Below are 23,015 nucleotides of genomic sequence, written 5' to 3'. Positions count from 1 at the left end.
TGTCAACTTCATACAGACACATGCAATTTATTATATGGATGACGGTTAGAATGATAATACAAGAGGTAAAAAGTGGCATTTACAACCACAATTCCAATGAAGTTGGGACGTTGTGTTAAACATATATAAAAACAGTATACAATGATTTGCAAATCATGTTCAACCTATATTTAATTGAATACATTACAAAGACAGGATATTTAATGTTCAAACTGATAAACCTTATTGTTTTAGCAAATAATCATTAACTTAGAATTTTATGGCTGCAACACATTCCAAAAAAGCTGTGACAGGTGGCAAAAAAGACTGAGAAAGTTGAGGAATGCTAATCAAACACCTGTTTGGAACATCCCACAGGTGAACAGGCTAATTGGGAACAGGTGGGTGCCATGATTGGGTATACAAGGAGCTTCCCTGAATTGCTCAGTCATTCACAAGCAAAGATGGGGCGAGGTTCACCTCTTTGTGAACAATTACGTGAGAAAATATTTGAACAGTTTAAGGAACAATGTTCCTCAATGTACAATTGCAAGGAATTTAGGGATTTCATCATCTACGGTCCATAATATCATCAAACGGTTCAGAGTATCTGGAGAAATCACTGCATGTAAGCGGCAAGGCCGAAAACCAACATTGAATGCCCGTGCCCTTCTATCCCTCAGGCGGCACTGCATCAAAAACCAACATCAATATGTAACGGATATCACCACATGGGCTCAGGAACACTTCAGAAAACCAATATCAGTAAATACAGTTCGGCGCTAGAGCCATAAGTGCAACTTGAAACTCTACTATGCAAAGCAAAAGCCATTTATCAACAACACCCAGAAACGCCGACAGCTTCTCTGGGCCCGAGGTCATCTAAGATGGATCGATGTGGAAAAGTGGAAAAGTGTTCTGTGGTCCGACGAGTCCACATTTCAAATTGTTTTGGGAAATTGTGGACGTCGTGTCCTCCAGGCCAAAGAGGAAAAGAACCATCCGGACTGTTATGGACCCCAAGTTCAAAAACCAGCATCTGTGATGGTATGGGGCTGTGTTAGTGCCAATGGCATGGGTAACTTACACATCTGTGAAGGCACCATTAATGCTGAACGGTACATACAGGTTTTGGAGAAACATATGCTGCCATCCAAGCAACGTCTTTTTCATGGACGCCCCTGCTTATTTCAGCAAGACAATGCCAAACCACATTCTGTACTTGTTACAACAGCGTGGCTTTGTAGTAATAGAGTGCGGGTACTAGACTGGCCTGCCTACAGTCTAGACCTGTCTCCCATTGAAAATGTGTGGCGCATTATGAAGCGTAAAATACGACAATGGAGACCCCGGACTGTTGAACAGCTGAAGCTGTACATCAACCAAGAATGGGAAAGAATTCCACCTACAAAGCTTCAAAAATTTGTGTCCTCAGTTCCCAAACGATTATTGAATGTTGTTAAAAGAAAAGGTGATGTAACACAGTGGTAAACAAGACCCTGTCCCAGCTTTTGCAGCCATAAAATTCTAAGTTAATAAATATTTGCTAAAAACAATCAAGGTTATCAGTTTGAACATTAAATATATTGTCTTTGCAGTGTACTCAATTCAATATAGGTTGAACATGATTTGCAAATCATTTTATTCAGTTTTTATTTATGTTTAACACAAGGTGCCAACTTCATTGGAATTGGGGTTGTAGTTAAAGTGCACGTTTTACTGCTGCTTCTCCTCTCTCCTCCCCCCTTTTCTCCTATTGATGTCTGGCATGTTGTGCATTTAAAATGCACTGACCTGGGCTACTTTTTCCTCGCAGATGGATGCTGGACGGTGTAGAAATCGACCTTAGCGCTGAACACAAACACTACACATTGTCGGAAGGGAACTTGGTCATCAGCGAGCCCGTCAAAAACAAACACGAGGGGAGGTATTCCTGCTTGGCCAGCAACACGTACGGGACGATCATCAGTCGAGATGCCTCGGTCCAGTTCGGATGTAAGTTTTATTAAAAAATAAACACACATCCTGATGTTGCTATTGAAGCTGCAGTCTTAGGCTCCACAGTCTCCACTTAGCTGCAGCGGTCTGTTTTCTTGGTGCCAAAAATTTGCACTCGGATAAAACTTTGGTTCAAAGTTAAACACACATGCTGATGTTAGCTTAGGCTGTAGCTCTGCCATATCTCGGTGCAACAGGGCAGTATTATACTCCATAGTCTCCACTTGACAGCAGCACTCCTTTTTCTTGCTGATTCAGTCACCACTTGAATAAAATTAGTCTCCAAACATAAACACACACTAATCTTTGTTCACCAACTGTACCTTAGCTCTTGACGCTGCAATATTCGGCTCCATGATCTCTACTTTGCTGCAGCTGTCTATTTATTTACCGTTATTTCTCGTGTATAATCCGCAGAACTGGTCCATGGGTGGACATCTGGTCCTCGGGTAAAAGAAATTGTATTTTACATCATTCAGATATACATTTTTATGAGCTTTCATATTTGAATTTTAAATTTGGTATTTTTAAGTTAATGTTGTGTTCATGTTATTAATATAAAAGTATAATAAGGCAATGTAAGGTTATTTTTGTTCAATAAATTTGCACTGTCTTCGCTCAAAAGCTACTTTTCACATATCACACCTCAGATGTACATTTTTCCGTGATTTGTAATAAATGGTGAAACAGTAATTTGTTATTTATAATAAAGATTGTTTAGTTAGCAATTGATGGTATTTGTTTTTGTTTAAAAAAATTTACATTTGTTAAAAAAAATATTAAATTTGTTTTTAAAAAGTTTGTTGTTAAATTCTATGTGCGGTCCAGTTGTACACATTTTCGAGAACCAGTTGTCTTGTGTTAGCCAGTTGTCTTGTGTTAGCTTTAACTGATGCGTTCAATGCGCCCTGGTTTTTGTATTTCCTGGTACTATTTTGAAATATAGACAAAATGCAGTGCGAAAGTGGCATAAGTAACTTAACATAATACTAACCTACAAAAAATAAAAAAGACAACTTTGCAACTTTAGATGGGTAAAATAGAAGCGGTGAACAATGATGCTAGAGTTATACATCATTGAAAAAAATTTAATAAATACCTCTTTGTCCAAACTCAACATTATTAACTTTGTAAGGCAGAATTTGTAATACAGATCTTGTAATAGATCCCATTAGGTTGTGGGACTGTACTTAACGATGTGTCAAATCATCTCCACTTTTTTTTAAATTCATTATTCCTCAGATTTGGACCTTTTCTCATCAGAGGAAAGGGAGTCGGTATATGTCAAAGAAGGACAGGGGGCAGTTCTTCTCTGTGCTCCACCTCCACATCATCCAGGTGAGCAGGATAAAAAAAGTTCTGGAAGTATGAGGTTTAATCACTGATGTAGTAAACAACATCAACAACAAGTTTTTATCTTTTTCCGGACTTTCTGGAGCATATTCAGTTCAAGTTTTATTCCGTTCATGGGTCCTGCATAATTTATTATAAAGTTAATTTCATTTTATACTGCTCGGTATTTGACACTGAATTAATACATTTAGTCTCATCCCCGTGCTTTCATATTTATGCAAAATCATATCCACCAGACAGCATCTCTCTTATCCCACTGCGGGCTAGTAGAATTATATGATTTTAATCTGAAAGGTCAATATATGAATAATAAATCCTTCTCAGCGTCGAATAAATGTGCCATTTTTTTCCTCAATTTGCATCCATTCAGATGGCTCACATTGGGCCAACATTGCATTGAGGGCCTTGAGCTATTTCCAGAGTGGTTGCTATGCATCCAAGGCGGTGATTGACAGGCGGGTGTTTTGTGTATGAGTGCAGCCGACCTGTCGTTCCGGTGGATCCTCAATGAGTTCCCCACCTTCATCCCGCCCGACAAAAGGCGCTTCGTCTCGCAGATAACGGGCAACCTTTACATCTCTAAAGTGGAGGCCTCGGACAGCGGCAACTACTCGTGCATCGCGTCCAGCTCCTCCATCTCCAAGAGCGTCTTCTCCAACTACATTCCGCTCGTGCCCCTCAGTGAACGTCAGTACCTCACTTTCATCCGACCGTTTTCCTCTTAGCTGCAAAGATGAACTCAAGTTCTGTTTTGCCCACCTCCAAGGTGCCATCAGGAAGTACCCGGCTGACCTCAACGTCAAGTTCCCAGACACCACCACTCTGGCGGGGCACAACATCACTTTGGAATGCTTTGCTTTGGGGAAGTAAGTTGGAAAATGAAAGAACTCAGCAGTTCAGAAACATACCCAAATGTGGTTGTAAATTCCATTAAGTGACATCAGATATTAAAGCCATGTGTTTATCAGTGGGGAACCTCCACTAACCCCAGCCTCTTGAAATCGCTGTTTTTAGCATCATTATTTCATGGAATTAATCACCTTTTTTTGGGGCCTTGACGTGCCCAAAAACAGTAGACTTCTGGAAAGTTAAATAAATTATCCCCCAACCCGGCGGCACGGTGGCCGACTGGTTAGAGCGTCAGCCTCACAGTTCTGAGGACCTTGGTTCAATCCCCGGCCCCGCCTGTGTGGAGTTTGCATGTTCTCCCCGTGCCTGTGTGGGTTTTCTCCGGGCACTCCGGTTTCCTCCTACATCCCAAAAACATGCATTAATTGGAGACTCTACATTGCCCGTAGGTGTGACTGTGAGTGCGACTGGTTGTTTGTTTGTATGTGCCCTGCGATTGGCTGGCAACCAGTTCAGGGATGACAGCTGGGATAGGGTCCAGCACGCCCGCGACCCTAGTGAGGAGAAGCAGCTCAGAAAATTGAATCGATGGATGGATCCCCCAACCCCAATTTCACTAATCAACACAAACTTTGGTAGACATGTCTATCATAATAGAACACACGGGGGGAAAAAGCCTGCCCAGAATTAAACTGCAAGTTGGACATTATGAATTGAAGTAGCCCATTTTGGATGAATTCCAGGGCTTGTACTTTGACTAACTCCAAGGGTTTTTGCACAAATGAACCCCTGAACGTTGACAACATTAATTTGCAAATCTTTTTTTTCACTTATGCCATCTATTGGCGTAAGTGTTGTGGTTGTTGTAGTTGGGTGTAGAACTGTACTGCATCGCATTGAGAGATCCAAACTGAGTTTTCTGCAAAACAAAAATGAGGCAGCAGATGGCAGTAAAAGAGCCAATAATGTCTATGTACATTAAGTTGATTTTATGGCAATATATTGTCTTTGCCATCTCTGTCTTTGTCCAGCCCCGTCCCAGAGATCCGCTGGAGGAAGTTGAACGGAGAGCTTCCACCCAACCATGAGGTGCGCATGGCGGGGGCTCACCTGCACCTGTACAACGTGCGGTCAGAAGACGGCGGCTCGTATCAGTGCGAGGCAGCCAACTCCAAGGGAAAGGACTACCACAGTGCACTTTTGTCTGTGGAAGGTATGTACAGGTATCTTCAGTTTCCACTTGAAAAAAGTTTGTCTTCAAAAACAAATAAACCTTACGCTAATATTAGCTTACTGTTTTGCTGTGTCCGAGCTCTGGATGCTGCATAATTATGCCCAACAGTCTCTGCTTTGCTGCAGCGCTCCCTTTTCTTGCTGCCCTCAAGTCTCCTTGAATGAGAAATGTCAGATATTTGTGTTGCTATGCCTTAACTCTGGACGCTGTATTATTGTGCCCCAGAGTGTCCATTTTGCTTTGGCGGTTCTTTCTGCCCACAGTCTCCCCTTGAATAAAAGACATCTCCTTTACCCGATAAGTAAATACAGGACACTCTCGTTCTCCATTGGTGTTGTTTGTTAGCGTGTCTCTCTTTGACCGATGCGTTCAATGTGACGCGGTTTCTATTTCAAAGTGGAACACCCCAGCCACTTTGGAACCTTGTCCTGCTTTAAATGTCTGATTCAACAATAGCTTTAACTCACGTGCGTTTCCCTTCCACATTTTGCAGCTTTTCCTGAGTGGGTGGAGCACATCAGCAACGCAGATAAAGACCTCGGCAGCGCCTACACCATGTCCTGCTTGGCCAGGGGCAAACCCAAACCGCACATCCGCTGGCTGAAGAACGGAGAACCGGTAATGTTCAAGCCCATTCATTGCATGCACATTTACCCAGCATGTTGTAGTGTTTGCAGCCCAGCCGACACTGACAGACAGCTGGCACATAGACAGCTTGTTATGTCAAGAGAAAGTCCCTGTTGCTTTTGAGCTGCTGCCAGTATAAACAATTAGAAAAAAATAAATAAATAGCAGTGACAGCAGTGTGGGGGTGTTAAAATATGCATCTGATACATTAATAAAGGCCTCTCCCAGTCAAATGTGCATCCTCTCATCTGTGCACGTCAACATCCGACTGTTTGATTTGCAGCCTTCTGCTCGCTAAGGCAATTTGGACTAGTTCAAATGTTACTTGATTGCATTTGTGACTGGCATTCCGCACAGTTGGACAGAAAAGAGATGGTGTTCAACAACCTGACATTTGAAGACTCCGGGATGTACCAGTGCATCGCTGAGAATCCCCACGGAGTCATCTTTGCCATCGCGGAGCTGCGTGTGTTTGGTGAGTCTCAAAGGCAGTTTGCTTTGGAAACGTTTCATTTAAAACAAAGGCTGGATTTCCACTGCACGTCCGAGTGCAAAATTCTGATTTAATTTCTGTGTAGCTGTCCCTCAGCCTAATGAACAGAGGAGACATTTTCAGACGGGTGCTTCACTTTATTTGCAGATTGGTTTCATCAGTCACAGTGTGTGGTCATCTAACACAGTGAAAACAAAGGACAAATAAGCACAATATCAGTTCCAAGATCTGGAGAAAATACAATAAAGCATACAACAGTCTTTTTTTTATAAACACAAAGAAAATTACCTTTAAGACTTGAGCTCTGTTTCTTTTTTACGGAGCTTTGGCTTGGTTTGTCTTGAAGTTTAGGACTTGTTTGTCTGTTGTATAAATAGTTTAACACTGTTTAATGTTTGTATTATTTATTGATTATTGTTTACTTCTGTGTTGTCACTGCCAGAAACCTCGCCTGTTCATTGAGCTGAGGCACAGCTACATCTTGTATCCGATTTTTTTTTAGATTATTTGTGTAACTGAGACATAATGTATCAGATATGGCTGTGTTTACACAAAACACGTGAAACAACCTGCATGCACACATGCCCAAATTACTAATAACTCCACAGGACTCACGTAAATAATACAAATGTTTTGTTTTTTCCCTGGGCCGACTCCCCCATTAATTTTAAAGGTCCCGTATTTTTGGCTATATAGACCTCCATAGAGTGACTCTCTAACATGGACTAGTATAAAAGTGTAAATTGCTTTTTTTTAAAAAAAACACACCTTGGTTTTGTCATAAGAGTGTCCAGAAAAGGCCCCTCTGACAGCTACTTCTGTTTGACCCAGTTTTGTATCCGCTTTGTCCATATTTAGCTAAGACCGCTCCTTTCTTCTGATTGGTTGCCTCCGTGTAGAAGACCACTTGTGAGCGCACACGTTTGTTAAGTTGACAGCGCTGGCTCAGGAGCGGAGAGGTAGGCGGAGATCTTCGCTAGTGACGTAGATAAGCTCGACACACTAGAATGACCTGATTTCAGGCCTCTCGGCAGAAGACTTCTGGTACTCAGGAATGCGTAGACGATATTTTACACGTTTACTGAGGCAACAAAGAGCCAATATTACATCCCACATTACTCCACTCCATAGCATATTAGACCACATTTAATTGTCTATGCTCCAGCTCACATGCGGCCCTAATGAAGATTATCGGTAAAGAAAATGGAGGGCTGATTGCGTGGATGGTGGGGCCAATTCTTCATTCTGAATGTAAAATGTGTCATTAATGTGTGCTTGTTTTCATCAATAATCCATATTCCCTCCTTTCCCGTCTCAGACTGCGCTCCCACCTTCGAACACAACCCGATCAAGCACGTCCTCGCTCCTAGAAACGGCCGAGTGTTGATCAAGTGTCGACCCAAAGCCGCACCCAAGCCGAAAGTCTCGTGGAGCAAGGACACCGAGCTGCTGACCAACTCCAGCAGGTGAGCGATTCTCCCCCACAGAACGTCCTTGACTCCTCTGAAGACTGTCATATTCTGGTTCACCCCTCTTCTATCTGGGTCAAAATACCACATGGGATGAGTCGCAGAGAATCCCCGCTCCTGTAATGTGTCATTTCAGGGATTGAAGTAAGCTGCGTATTCCCTAATTCTGAAAGGCATGTTGTTGATGTGGTTTTCCTGACGTTAAGCTCATCTTCACGGGTAAACCCCTCGCTGACAAAACAAGCCTAATCTGGGGGTGCTGGGAGACCCCTGACCCTCTCCCCACCCCCACGGTGGGATCCAAATGCGGGAGGAGCGGTGGTCAAATTACTATGCAGCATATGCCCCTTAATCGCCTCGATGGCGTGGGTGCTATTTTTTATGCATGAGGTTGAAATATGCAAAGAAAAAGGGAATATTTCATCTTTATTTTTTATTTTTTTGCCTCCAGCTCACTTTCAACCTCACACGCTCTATTTCAAACTTTATTAGAGAAGCATTACATATTCCAAGCACTTTTATACCATTTTTTTTTTTAATGTTATCCACACATGGAATATACACAGTGAACTTTTAACCTTAGCGTTTCAACATTCAAACCAGTAGCGCCCCATGCATTTGGTACCTGGGCCTTCAGTAGGGATTTACCCGACCGTGCCGCCAGAAGACATCAGTTTATACAAAAACAGCATGCAATACATCATCTGGAGCAGTTCAGAATCAATATTTATCTAATAACATGTTTAAGTTAGATTTAAGTAAATTTAGTCAATCCTACTCACCAGATATGCTGATTATTAAATATTTTAATGTGTGCAAATCGCTACACACGTGTTTTGCTAGTCAAAATTGGCTGTAACAAGTTTTGCTCCGACCAACCAATCAGAAGATGGAAAAATACTGACATCATCAAGGGCCAGAACTCCGGCCTGTGAGGATGAATTTTAAAACAGATTGGTTAAACAAACAGTCCCATTGCCATTATAGTTGAAGTTACATCATCGAACACCACCAACTACGAAGACCCTGGGCAGATTAGATTGACATGGCAAGACATTGAGGCTGAAACCTGATTGGAATACACTGCAAATACACTGTTGGGAATAAAACAATACCATTTCATAGAACAAACACAGTGGTGCATGGGGATACGAGTGAACCTACTAACGAGTTTTTCGTGAGGCGAGCTGTCATTCAGACTCTTTTTTTTTTTTTTTTTTTTTTTTTTATTTGACTTGCAAGCAAAAATTTGAGAAAGAAGCGCTGTTTGGTGGCAGTTAACTTACTTCACAACAAGAACCAGTTTGGCCGCTCCCACTTGAGACTTTACTGTCAAACTAAATGTAATACAAAGAGAATTACAGTACACATAAAACAACCTCATAACTTTGCCTTAAACTCTGCTATCTTAATGCTAAGACATAATGGGAAATGAATAGCCTGGCGATTTTATAACACTTTAAAAACAACGGATATTTGAACACAAACGGTCGAGCAACACATGTATAGACTGACAATATAACAATATTCACAGGCATATATTCCTTATCCTCTTCGAAAAAGACGAATATAACTGCAGCTGAGTCACTTACATTAGTTGTGAAACTTTTCTTCGTTTGTGTCTGCATGACTGTATTATACAGTACTAGTCACTCACACCAGAAAGAGCCACAACAACTTAATCATGATTAACGTTTTAATTCTTTGCAATCTTAAATTCAGTTATGTTACTACTGTATGTTTTTATTAAGTAAAATATAAAAGAGTGCTATTTTCCCAACAAAAAACAAATTACAAAAATATTTGTTTGGGAGGCTGGAATGGCTTGATGGCATTTACATTAATTTCAACAAGGAAAGATGATTTAGTGTTTTGAGTTAAGAGCCTGGGCATGCAGTGAATTCAACCCATATCTCAAGGCGCCACTAGAATTTAGGTTTAAAATGTAAGTTAGTGCTTCTTATAATGTTTTGGCCAGGCAAGAAGGCCTTGCTGAGCCCTAATACCTTACCTTGAGTCAAATACTCTCCGGCTCCATCTCTTCAGGATGTTCATCTGGGAGGACGGTAGCTTGGAGATCCTCAACGTGACCCGCACAGACGAGGGCAGGTACACCTGCTTTGCCCACAACAACCTGGGCAAGGCCAACAGCACGGGCTCTCTAACGGTAACAGGTAAATAAATAAGCTTCTTCCGATCTGGGGCCTGCCTTACTGTTTGACTGATATCGGCCTTGGCTGGGCAATCATCACTCTTGTGCTCTCTGACCTCCACATGTCGACTGATGTTAAATAACAGATCTGAGAGATGCCACTTTTTCACGGCGGAGACATGCGAGTATTGCCTAGGAACAGATCTAATGAGATATAAGCGTCATTGTGATTTATATAAAGGATATAATTGGATTTTGTGTCAATTGTACAGCTACTGGGGATAATATATAGAATAGAAGCTGTCAACTTGTTAGGCTTGAGCGGTTCCTCCACTGGTGCCTCATAAGCAGCTCTTTTCTGCCCCCTATGGACAACTGTGCATACTGAAGTAGTCCATCTATTTATTTATTTGTTTACCCCAACACTCCACAAGCAGGCAGTATACTATGCATTGGGCAATAAAGGAATGAAAGTTTTTTTTTTTTGTTTTTTTAAAGGTGCATCTCTCTTTATGTTATACAGTTTTATTAAACCCATAGGAAAATACTTTCAGTAGGCTATTTTCTACATTTAAAATATTTCTGATGATTTCTTATGTAATAGTGTATGTAAATGTAATATAAAGATTAAAAAAAAATGATGATTCTGATTCTGAAATGCAATCATAAATATAGTGAAATACCTTTTTCAATATTGTGGTTGAGAAAGTTTCTAAAGGGTGTGTGGAAGTGTTTTAATATTGTGTGACGTGAGAGCGTTTCAGTAGTGTGTGTGAATTTTTCATTAATGTGTGTCAGTGTTTTAGTAGTGTGTGAAAGCATTTCAGTCGTGTGAATGAGAGTATAAGAGCGTTTCAGAAGTGATAATGAGAGCATTTCAGAAGTGAGTATGAGAGCACTTCATCAGTGTGTGGTAGTGTTTCAGTAGTGTGTATGAGTGTTTTTGTATTGTGTATGTAGCATTTCAGTAGTATTTATGAGAGCCTCTCAGTAGCGAGTACAAAAGTGTTTCAGTAGGGAGTAGGATAGCATTTCAATAGTGTATCAAAGCATTTCAGTTGTGTGTATGAGAGTGTTTCAGTAGTGTGTGTGAGTGTTTTAGTATTGTGTGAACTGTTTCAGTATCACTGTGAGAGCATTTCACTAGTGTTTTTGAGAGTGTTTCGGTAGTTTGTATGAGTGTTTTAGGACTGTGTGAATGAAAAAAAATAATCAGTAGTGTGTGAGAGTGTTTCAGTAGTGTGTATGAAAGTGTTTCATTAGTGTGAATGAAAGCGTTTCAAAAATGTGCATGAGAATGTTAAAGTAGTGCGTGTGACCACAAAAAACTGTCATTCGTGTTCATGTGTGTGACAGAGCATTTCAGTAGTGAGTGTGACAGTATCTTAGTAGTATGTGTGAGAGCATTTAAGTAGTATGTATGAGAGTGTTTCAGTAGTGTGTATGAGAGCATATTAGTAGAGTGAATGAGAGTGTTCAGTAATTTGCATGAGAGCGTTTTAGGACTGTGTGAGTGAAAAAAAAAATCACTAGTTATGAGAGTCAGTAGTGTGTATGAAAGTGTTTCATTAGTGCGAATGAAAACGTTTCAAAAATGTGTATGAGAATGTTAAAGTAGTGTGTGTGAGGGCAAAAAAACGGAATTATTATTGAATGTCCCTGACGACCCCTCATATTGGTGACCCCATCAGACTCCACAAAGATCACCTTGGCCCCCTCCAACGCCGATGTCAAAGTGAGGGAAAACGCCTGGATGCAGTGCGCCGCGTCACATGACTCCTCCCTGGACATCGTCTTCATCTGGTCCCTGGACGGCCGAGTCATCGACCTCGACAAGGACAGCCAGCATTACGAACGCACCCCGGTGAGAGGCGATGAAAGATTTGCACTGAGTTGGAAGTCGCCCGGTTTAACGGTGCATTTTATGCAGTTTAGTAAAATGGCTATTTCTGATAGCATCAATTGATTCAAACCGAATTGCTCACTCTGCGGAGTGGTGGTCAGTGCTGTGGACACTTGCCACACACCACATTGGAATTTGATGGGTTTTACATAATATCGGGTTTTGTTTAGTTTTTTTCCGCACATAAAATGTGGTCCGCTTGATTTAATATGGTTTAGGAAGTATTCATAACAGCATTTGACCCTCCAAAATGAGTTTAGCATACTCATTAACCCTTGAAATTATTTTTCTTCCATTTCTCCTCATTGCAATTTCAAAGTTATGATCCTCTTTGTATTTAAATAATTCATATAATAAAAAAACAAAACATGCAATGTTAATAATAATTTATACAAAATACAAAAATTGAAATTACAAAATTGTCTGATTAAAATTTTTGGATGCTTGGCCTCTCATCATCTCGCCAGCAAGTGTACGCATAACAGCTGGCCGGCTCTCGTGTGCGCAACAGCGAGCTCGATCTCGCCGGCGACTATGTGCGTTCCTTCCGCCTCGTGTTTAGCCGCCTGGTCTTCTGCATCCCTTGGCGGACTGCCTATCTTCATCTTGCCGGCAAGTGTATGCATAACAGAGGGCTGGATCTCATCAGTGAGGGCGTGTGTAACAACAAGCTGGAACCTTCCAGCAATTGCACACATCCCGGCTGCCGTTTTGCCATCTCCACTTCTACATCGCTCGTAGGCATGGCTCTCGACCTCTCGCCAGTTAGCGTGCGCTGTGGCCGGCTGCTTGCTTCGACTTGCAGAAGGACTCAAAAGTGACACAATCAGATATCGACTACTTTAAAACATTTGTAGATTAAATTTTCACCTGTCTATGAGTCATTCAAGTTTAACAATTGTTGTGTTTTGCAGAACGGGAGCTCAGCTGGCGAGCTGATGATCAAGAATGCCCAGTTGAAGCACGCTGGGATTTACACCTGCGCAGCACAGACGACCGTGGACAACGTGACCTCCTCTGCCAGCCTGGTCGTAAGAGGTGAGTCATGCTCTTACTGTAGAATTACTATAACAAGAGCTATAATTAGAAAACCAGTCAAGTGTGTGTTCTTGACACAGCGACCAGAATTTATTATGGGATCTACCTACCCTAATTAAATAGGATTAACGTTTAATAGTATTTCTCTAAACTACAATCTATAAGAGAGCTATTGAAACCTTTTCATGGGAGAAAAAGGTGTAGGTATGATGTTATGCCAGTGACAAGCCCATGTACTCCACAATCTCTACTTTACTGTCATGCTCCGGTTTACGTGCGACCCTCAGTTTCCACTCAAATAAAATTGGTCTCCAAAAATAGACACACGTGCGACCATTAGCCTGTCGCTGTGCCTTAGCTTTGACCTTTATGCCATTACACTCCCCAGTCTCCATTTTGCGGCAGGGGTCCATTTTCTTGCCATTTTCTTACTCTCCTCTTGGATGAAATCTACGGCCACATGCTGAGAAAGTAAAGAGCTTCATTCTCCGTTTTTGTTGTTTGCTAGCATGTGTCTTTCCGACTGATGTTTTCAGTGGTGCTAGATTTAGCTCTTTCTCACTATTGAGAAGTGGTAGGTCGGGTGGGTCCGCAAGGCCGAGCCGCTGTGCAGTGAAAAAGCGCCATACAGCAACAATAACATTCTGCCCCTGATGATTGATGATTGTTATCACCACGTACTTAACGGTGAGTGACAGCTCGCCTTCCAAATAACGATCAAAGGAAATGTGTTGTGCCACCAGCACGACTTTCACAACACAGTATTGCACAGTCACACAGGTGGACGCACACTGCAAATGACTGTGAGGTTCTCTAAACACAGGCCGTGACTAATGCAGGCCTAAATGTCAGTGGGTTGACTGCAGAGAGGTGGTGTTGAAGGATAGACATTTACTGTGTCAGGATTAGCTCCAGGAAGACGGTATAATAGTATGTTATTGTACACTGGCATGACAGTTGCTCTCTAAACAATCCTTTTTATCACCACGCTCGACGTCCATAACATGACAGTAGTGTACAAATACGTCAAAAGGGCCTAATCTCTGATGAAACTGCTCCAGATCTTTGACGCCACCATCCAGGCCTGTCCAGATTTGACCACCTAATCGCCTTAGTCATCTTGGTTCAGGTTCGTGAGTTTATTAGTGAGGCTGTGGGTTTGGAGTGAGGCTGATACTACATACTTGTAGTTTTGCTATCAGGGAATATATTTTTTTCTTATGTTCCAGTGGAAGAAACGAGAGACACACTCGTGCATATTTCAGGCCAACTGTGGGTTAGATCACTGAGCTAGTTTCCATCTATCTAATTTGCGCATGTGTTTCTCCTCTCTATGTTGAACAAAATTTTTTTTTTAGTTTCTATGACAATGCCTTCTCTTTTAAAGTTGCCCCTCCTTCAAAATAAATTTGTTTCTACTTTTTTATGGTGAAAATAAGTTAATGACTTAGTTTAAATTTGACATCTATGAGGTTTGTCAATTAAATGCAAAAGACTATAAACGGCATAAGTCTTGCAAAACGACCGCACAAGATTTCCCGTGTGTGTGTGACTTAAAAAGTTACTATTTATTCAAGTATCTGCCCACTTCGTGGTTGCTACACACCCACTCATCTCAGGAAAAGTGACAACAAAACAAAAAGGACACTCTGGGTATTTTCAACCCAAATTATCTATATATATCAAGCCCAATAAAAGGACATAAGGGACTATATAAAAAATTTAATATTGAAATTGGAAAAAAATGTACGCATATGGTCGTAGCATATATTCAATCAATTATCTATTGCATATATCCCCTTTGTATTGTCATAATTAATATGATAAAATAAAAAAATGCAATAATAATAAATAATTATTTGCAAAATTATTGCATTATAATTATTATTGTATTTTAAAATAATAAATTATAAAAGGAATTAAAATGAGAAAAAATATAAGCCTATTTATATGTAAAAATTATTAGTTGCTATGACGATGCCATTGGAAAATATTTACACATACAATGATAGCATGTATTCATTCAATTTCTACTGCATTAATCCCTTTTGTATAGTTATAATTAAATAAAAAAGTACATATGCATTTCATTAGAGCGTCTGCCTCACAGTTCTGAGGACCGGGGTTCAATCCCCGGCCCCGCCTGTGTGGAGTTTGCATGTTCTCCCCATGCCTGCGTGGGTTTTCTCCGGGCACTCCGGTTTCTTCCCACATCCCAAAAACATGCATGGTAGGTTAATTGACAACTCTAAATTGCCCGTAGGTGTGAATGTGAGTGTGAATGGTTGTTTGTTTGTATGTGCCCTGCGATTGGCTGGCAACCAGTTCAGGGTGTACCCCGCCTCCTGCCCGATGATAGCTGGGATAGCCTCCAGCACACCCGCGACCCTAGTGAGGAGAAGCGGCTCAGAAAATGGATGGATGGATATGTATTTCAAAATAATATGTAATAAATTAAAATAAGAATAAATATAAGAATATTAAAAAATGTAAAAGGCATTTTGGTTGCTATGATGACACCAACCCTTGACATTAAAGTTATAAAATATTTACACATACGATGACAGCATTTATTGCTTTTCTTCTCCATTAGCCCCTTTTTATAGTAATATTTAATGTAATAAAATAAAAACATACAATAGTAATAAATAATACATTTTAACAATGACAAACTTCATATGTATATTTAAATTAATTAATTAATTAATCAAATATAACACTAGTAAAATAGAAATTTAAAAAATTGAAATGGCCCAAGGAGTAATTTATCATTTTTGTTTTACCTGCAATTTGTTGTTTTCACAAATGATTAAATTGATATTTTTATGATATATATTTTTTAAACACAAAAATTTAAGACAATTATGTTTTTTAGTATTCCCTAGTAATCTTACACCGCACTTTTACTCATTATCACATGCATACTGCATTTTTACATGAATAGCATTCAATGAAATGTACCTAAGAACAAGGACAAAAACGTATTTAGATATTTGATGCTAGTGACATTGCTGTACTGAATTTGTCTACAATATGTAGTCTGCTGTCTCTTTAAAATGCTTGGAAAAAAACATCCCCAAAGTGCTTGAATTTGCCACTGGAGGAGGTGTGTTATTTTCCCGAGCCATCAAGCAACACTAACTCATCTCCTCTGTTGCTCAACCCAGGACCCCCCGGGGCTCCGGCGGGGCTGCGAGTGATAGACAAAAGTGACAAGAACGTAGCGCTGCAGTGGAGCCGTGGAGCAGACAACCACAGCCCTATCTCCAAATATACCATCCAGTATAGGGACGCCTTCTCCCCGGACGTGTGGAAGAACGCCACCACATGTGAGAACGCCAAATAAACAGCACTACCTCTAAGTTCATCCCATGGCTTTTATAATGACCAGCTATCTAGAGAACCTACATGATGCTAAGCGTAAAATGACACCTTTAAACTAAGGTTTCCAAAAATTGACAATCTTTATTGTTTTAAAGGAATGAGCACTCAAGTAGGCAACAGATGCTCTGTGTAATTTGAAGGCAATATTGTTGTTGTCAATGGACTGTTATTTGACATATGTAGCACCAGAAACGTAGACCCAGGCATGACTGTATGTTTAAAATTTTCCGTGGAAATGTATTGGCCGATTTATGATCAAAACCTGTTACGAATTTTGCCGTTCAGCTCCGTGTTAGAGAACAGCAAGTTGTGAAAAAAGTACTGGAACAGCGAACAGCTGAACATGAGCATTCAAAGGTTTAGAGAAGGTCAAGTAAAGTTCACCTGTAAAGGTTGGAGTGCATTTGAGGCTCATTCTGAAATGACAGCAAATATGAAAACACTTCTAGGACATAAATATTAAACAATCAAATGAAAAACTAAAAATGAAGGTAAGTGAGCATGCCATCTTGTGCTGCATGACCACGTATTCTTATGCGGCTGCACAAGCAAGCTCATTGTGTGACGTTCATAGACTCAAAACTCAGATAGATAGATAGATAGATAGATCGATCGATAGATAGATAGATAGATAGATAGATAGATAGATAGATAGATAGATAGACAGACAGACAGGCAGGCAGGCAGGCAGGCAGGCAGGCAGGCAGACAGACAGACAGACAGACAGACAGACAGACAGACAGACAGACAGACAGACAGACAGACAGATAGATAGATAGATAGATAGATAGATAGATAGATAGATAGATAGATCGATCAAATCATTTCAGTCTCATCTGACAACATTACCCTTAAAAATAAATGTCTTACGGATGACTTGATCTGGAAAAAATGCACCGTAAGCATACGTGTGCATACACATGGCGAAGACTTTCCGTAACGTCCACTTACAACCCAGGCTAAATTTAGTTCCTCCCCAACATACAAAGCTTGTCTTTCAGTCTAGACGTCTCACTTCAACATAGTTCCTTGACACTTTCCTATATATGCAGCTTTGGCAGCATCTTATGACATCTTAGAACGTTTCGAAAATTGCATCAAGGTGAGTTTTCGGTGACAAGAAGGAGATAACTTCCTGAATAGCAAAGTGTGCATAGGCAGGGGTGTTCACTGTACATGTTGTGTTGAACAACACTGGCTACCAGTGCAGAAGAAATGTAATGTTTGAAATGCAATGTTGTTCAGCTACAAAACTGCAGGAATCATCATAAAATTTACTTACGAGGTTGCCATCCGACAACGGTGTCATAGAATAGTTTGTAGCCCACCATCAATATCTTGAAGCCCTACAATGTCAGCCTTGTCGTTACAGCTCCACCAGACATTGAAGGGAACGCAGAGACGGCCACTGTGGTGGACTTGGTGCCCTGGTCCGAGTACGATTTCAGGGTGATCGCTACCAACACACTGGGCACAGGCACCCCGAGCATCCCATCTCACAAAGCGAAAACCCTGGCCTCAAGTAAGATCATGCGAATTAGTCAGTAAAAGGTCATGGAATGGAAAGGCAGTATTACAGCCCAGCTTTCCGTGCTGATTTTCATTCTTTTTTTTTTTTCTTACTGTCTTGAATAACTCTTTGGTTATGATGAGTATCGCAGTAAATACAAGTTAGCAACAAAGACCTACGCTGACCTCCTTCACAACAAGCCTAAGTGACCACACAAACCTCCACAAATGAGCATTTTGAGGAAAGCGTGTTCTGAATTTCAAGTATACAATGAAAATCACAGACCCTCTTCAAAATAAATAAATAAATAAATCAGTGATGAAGGTGTTGCACTTGGCACAGGAGGAGATATTGAGAAGGATGTCGTGGTTAGGTAGTTACAGCCTGTGTGGGTTGGAGTGGTTTGTGCGCATTCTTTGCATGTTAGCTCCGGGAGTTTTACCGTCGCGCTCTCGTCGTAGGTCCTGTGGTGGCGCCCTCGGATGTGGGCGGAGGCGGCGGGACAAACAGGGAGCTGACCATCACGTGGACGGTAAGTTTGGACTTTTCACTAGCTCACGGTCTTATACAGGGTGAATGTAATGTGTACTTTAGGGTAGCTCAGGATATTAGTCATTCCGCGCAGTCATTCAGATTAATGCTAATGCGAAATGGGAAATGCCATAGACAGGCTAATGAATAGCATTTGTGTCATGTTGTTAGGGTATATCTCTATGTGGTCCCCAACCTTATTCCCACCATGGATCGGTTCATGCAAGTACATTAATTTTGCAGACCAGCAACCATTCATCGAGGGAGGGGTGCTGACGGACTTAACAGATTGAATACTTATCGTCATCATCCCGGAGGCAGTCATCGATGGGGTGGGCTGCAAAAAAGATAAAAATAATTAAAGTGAAAATAATTATTATTTACGCATATAACACATGTAGACAGACAATATGACAATATTTTCTTTATCCTCTGTGAAGAATGACTAATATTACTGATATGCTGAGACCGTCTCCATGTACAGTAGCTCCGTATCTCTGTGTTATACTGCTCCGAGTTGGCCAAGGCATACACACCAGAAAGAGCAGCACAATGTCCATTGAGTTGAGGCAAAGAATGTGGCAATAATTGTTTAGATCCTTTACATTATATTTAATTTTCATCACTGTATGTTTTGATAAAGGAGTGTCTACAATTGGTGAAATAAATACTATAGACTAGCTACCGAGGTAGATACCTAGCTAAGAAGCTAATTAGTATTGCTAACATCGGTTCATTTCCTCTGTGATATTACTACCGTAATTTCTCGTGTATAATGCGCATTTTTTTCCCACCCAAAAATTGTCAAAAGTCAATAGTGCGTATCATACATAGGTATAGGGGCAAATGGAAAAAAACTTTCACATTTTATAAATGTATGCCGCCATCTAGTGGTTATAAAAAAGGTGTAGCCTTGTAATCCATCGTCCTTCGTGTCCTTTGGTTCTCGCTAATAGCTTCAGTGAATGACATTATTGCCATTGTTATCTTCACCAGCCTGTCCAGGAGCAGTACTACTACGGGCCTTACTTTGGCTACATCGTGGCCTTCAAACCTCGAGCCGGCGTTGAGTGGACACAGGTGACCGTGTCGGACCCCCAAGCCGAACGCTACGTGCACAAAGATCCCTCCATCGCTCCTGCGACAGAGTTCATTGTGAAAATCCAAGCATACAACAGCAAAGGGGAGGGACCCTACAGTCTGCCGCAGACCATTTTTTCCGCGCAAGATGGTGAGCATCACCAGAACTGTGATAGCATCGATCAGTGCCTTCAATTTGTCATCTTCTCACCACGGATTTCTCATGTGTGGACGTGTAGAATGTTAATACCCTCTTGAAAGTGAGCCCCATTTTCTGCTCTCGCCTTTTGTTGGGGGCGATTATTGAGATGTCAACCTTGAACAGATACTAACCTTTACTGACAGACCACTCGCACACTCAGTCAAGTCAGTTTGCCACAGCAACACTTGAGAGCATGCCATTCAGGGTTTTTTCTGGCCCAAACTGAGGTGGGATCATTCGGAACGTTTAATTGCGTGAAATGCCGCCCGTTGGCTCATCAAACATACACATGGGGTTCTATATTTGTAGACAGCAAATCTGCGGCGGGGCGCAAAGGCTGGCTGATTCTGATTTTTGTGCAAGCGCAACGCTTGCTGTGGGTGTTTGCCAATTTGGCAGACCAGTCTGCGCCAAGCTGGGCGTTCTGGCACAGTATGGGTGTGTCGATATGCGCCTGGCGGAGTGACGAATTTACGCCTGCTCAGACCTCGTCTAACTGCCGGTGCTGACTTCACCGCTGGTCTAATGCGATTTTGTTGAATTTGATCAGGGCACAGGCAGACAGATATTGAGCTCTGTTGAAATATTTAACTTCAAACACAGTAACCCTCTTTAATATTAAATTAAGTACCGGTAATAAATAAAAACAAACATGCATTGTATACAGTGTATAGTGTTAAATGTGGCCCTGTTAAATGAACATATTTCAGTGAACCATTTCACAACCAGATGCTGAATATTTGATCTCCCTATTTTTCATTTAACAAATTACTCTTACGCAATCCTTGTAATCCAGTGGCTCCTGGTCTACTACTAATGGCTACTTTACAGCAGATGTCCAAGTGCCTCGCTTTGAGTCTTTTACGAAGGGGTGTCTTCACATTAGAATGACCAAACAATTCATGCATTTAGATGTTTTTTATTATGATAAAAACATTATATTACAATTTTGAGTAGAGAGAGTAGCCTCAACACTTCTGCAGTCTGGACAAGGGATCTGCAAGAGCATGCCTTTCTTAGTACTGTATGTCTGAGCCAGGTGAGCCTGTGTGGCTCAAAACCGCTGGCTCAGTGTTTTAGGGAAAATCTGGAAAAGTTCAGTTATGGAAATTTTAACCTTAACATTGCAATTTAGTGAGTGTGACACTTTACACCAAGTATAGCCCACTCACACATATATTTTGGTAAATGGGCTTTTTGACTTAGTTTCAAGGTACTCAAATGCGCTTTGACTCGTTCACCTACTGATGACGCAGCATCAGGAGCAACTGGGGGATTCAGTATCTTGCTCATGGAGATGAATTTTGATACTATGTGTCTTGTTCAAGCACTCACCGATGCTCCCGGAAGCATTGACGGCAAAGCGCTCTCTGCCACCGAAGCTGTTGTATGGTGGATCCCTATCTCACAGAGCAACATAGACGGATACCAGGTCAGTACATGAATATTACACACACACAATTAGAAAATTATCTATACAGGCCCCTCTAAGGTGGAACACAGTCCATTCCGAGACACTTATAATCCATTTTCCAATAGGAAATATTGAATTAATTCTCTAACAGAAAAGTTACAAGATATATTGACATTTCACATTTTTGTCTAACTTTAGATTCATACTTTTCCTGAGAATTTTGCTCATATTCAGAATTTTGTGAGTGTCAGGTCGACTTTCAAGTTGCAATTGTTTTCAAACACTACCATAGGATATACTACAGTAACTCAGAGCGTATACCTGCTCATTTTTACTAATTTTTACCATGCTCTTGGTTCTCAGGTTAAGTACTGGAGAAAACAGGAAGACAGTGAAGGGGGTGCCCACAGAGTGGTGGTGTCCAGTAGGGAAAACCATACCAGAGTGGACGGAATGAAGCCCGACTCCCTTTACCTCATTGAGATCCGGGGCTACAACTCCGCGGGATATGGGCCGGCGAGCGAGCGCCTTGAGATCCACACCAAGAAACCGCGTAAGTTGTCTATGACGATGTTGTATATAGTGAACCTTTATTTTTATCGTTTATTTATTCTTTTTATTTTATGTGTGGTTTGCTATTCACAAATTACCATCCATCCATCCATCCATCCATTTTCTACCGCTTATCCGAGGTCGGGTCACGGGGGCAGTAGCTTTAGCAGGGAAGCCCAGACTTCCCTCTCCCCAGCCACTTCCTCCAGCTCTTCCGAGGGGATCCCGACTCGTTCCAAAACAAGGTGAGAGACGTAGTCTCTCCAGCGTGTCCTGGGTCATGCCCGTGGTCTCCTCCCGCTGGGATGTGCCCTCACCAGGGAGGCGTCCAGGAGGTGCCCGACCCACCTCATCTGGCTCCTCTCAATGCGGAGGAGCACCGGCTCTACTCTGAGCTGCTCCAGGATGACCGAGCTTCTCACCCTATCTCTAAGGGAGAGCCCGGACACCCTGCGGAGGAAACCCATTTCAGCCGCTTGTATCCGGGATCTTGTTCTTTTGATCATGACCCACAGCTTGTGTCCATAGACCTCAGAGACCCCGGACTCTGCTTCCTCATGGGGAGGCGTGTCGGTGGAATTGAGCAGCTCTTCGAAGTATTCTCCCCACCGCCTCACGACTTCTCCAGTCGAGGTCAGCAGCCCTCCATCCCCACTCTACACAGTGTTGATGGTGCACTGCTTCCCCCTCCTGAGACGGCGGATAGTGGAACATAGTTTCCTCGAAGCCGTTCGGAAATCGTTCTCCATGGCCTCACCGAACTCCTCCCACGTCCGAATTTTTGCCTCAGTGACCACCATAGCTGCGTTCCGCTTGACCAGCCAGTACCCATCAGCTGCCTCAGGAGTCCCACAGGCCAAAAAGGCCTAATAGGACTCCTCCTTCAACTTGACGGCATCCCTCACCGCTGGTATCCACCAACTGGTTCGGGGATTGCCGCTACGACAGGCACCGACCACCTTACGACCACAGCTCCAGTCAGCCGCCTCAGCAATGGAGGCGTGGAACATGGTCCACTCAGACGCAATATCGATGACAAGAACACAAAGTCGATCATCGAACTGCGACCTAGGGTGTCCTGGTGGCAAGTGCACCTCTGGATACCCTTATGCTTGAACATGGTGTTCGTTATGGACAATCCGTGGTGATCACAGAAGTCCAATAACTGAACACCGCTCAGGTTCTGATCGGGGGGACCGTTCCTCCAAATCACGCCCTTGCAGGTCTCACTGTCATTGCCCACGTGA

The 23,015-nt window shown here is 41.9% G+C and overlaps 1 protein-coding gene across 3 annotated transcripts in view; it reads left to right on the top strand.

The window, feature by feature from the left end:
- cntn1a (contactin 1a) overlaps window positions 1-23,015 on the top strand; it is an 81,742-nt gene that overhangs the window by 50,284 nt on the left and 8,443 nt on the right. For all 3 annotated transcript variants that reach the window (XM_061773761.1, XM_061773759.1, XM_061773760.1), the window contains 17 exons: window positions 1,796-1,974; window positions 3,220-3,315; window positions 3,811-4,017; window positions 4,097-4,196; window positions 5,211-5,392; window positions 5,907-6,031; window positions 6,398-6,515; window positions 7,852-7,999; window positions 10,049-10,176; window positions 11,846-12,018; window positions 12,972-13,095; window positions 16,263-16,424; window positions 17,852-18,001; window positions 18,451-18,521; window positions 19,517-19,751; window positions 21,131-21,234; window positions 21,580-21,769. In XM_061773761.1, the coding sequence (XP_061629745.1) occupies window positions 1,796-1,974; window positions 3,220-3,315; window positions 3,811-4,017; window positions 4,097-4,196; window positions 5,211-5,392; window positions 5,907-6,031; window positions 6,398-6,515; window positions 7,852-7,999; window positions 10,049-10,176; window positions 11,846-12,018; window positions 12,972-13,095; window positions 16,263-16,424; window positions 17,852-18,001; window positions 18,451-18,521; window positions 19,517-19,751; window positions 21,131-21,234; window positions 21,580-21,769 (2,492 nt within the window). The remainder of the gene's footprint in view (window positions 1-1,795; window positions 1,975-3,219; window positions 3,316-3,810; window positions 4,018-4,096; window positions 4,197-5,210; window positions 5,393-5,906; window positions 6,032-6,397; window positions 6,516-7,851; window positions 8,000-10,048; window positions 10,177-11,845; window positions 12,019-12,971; window positions 13,096-16,262; window positions 16,425-17,851; window positions 18,002-18,450; window positions 18,522-19,516; window positions 19,752-21,130; window positions 21,235-21,579; window positions 21,770-23,015) is intronic.

Source organism: Phyllopteryx taeniolatus, chromosome 5 (assembly GCF_024500385.1).
Source record: "Phyllopteryx taeniolatus isolate TA_2022b chromosome 5, UOR_Ptae_1.2, whole genome shotgun sequence".
Taxonomy (NCBI): Eukaryota; Metazoa; Chordata; class Actinopteri; order Syngnathiformes; family Syngnathidae; genus Phyllopteryx; species Phyllopteryx taeniolatus.
The sequence above is the reverse complement of the archived record's forward strand: the minus strand, read 5'-3'. Positions and strand labels throughout refer to the sequence as shown.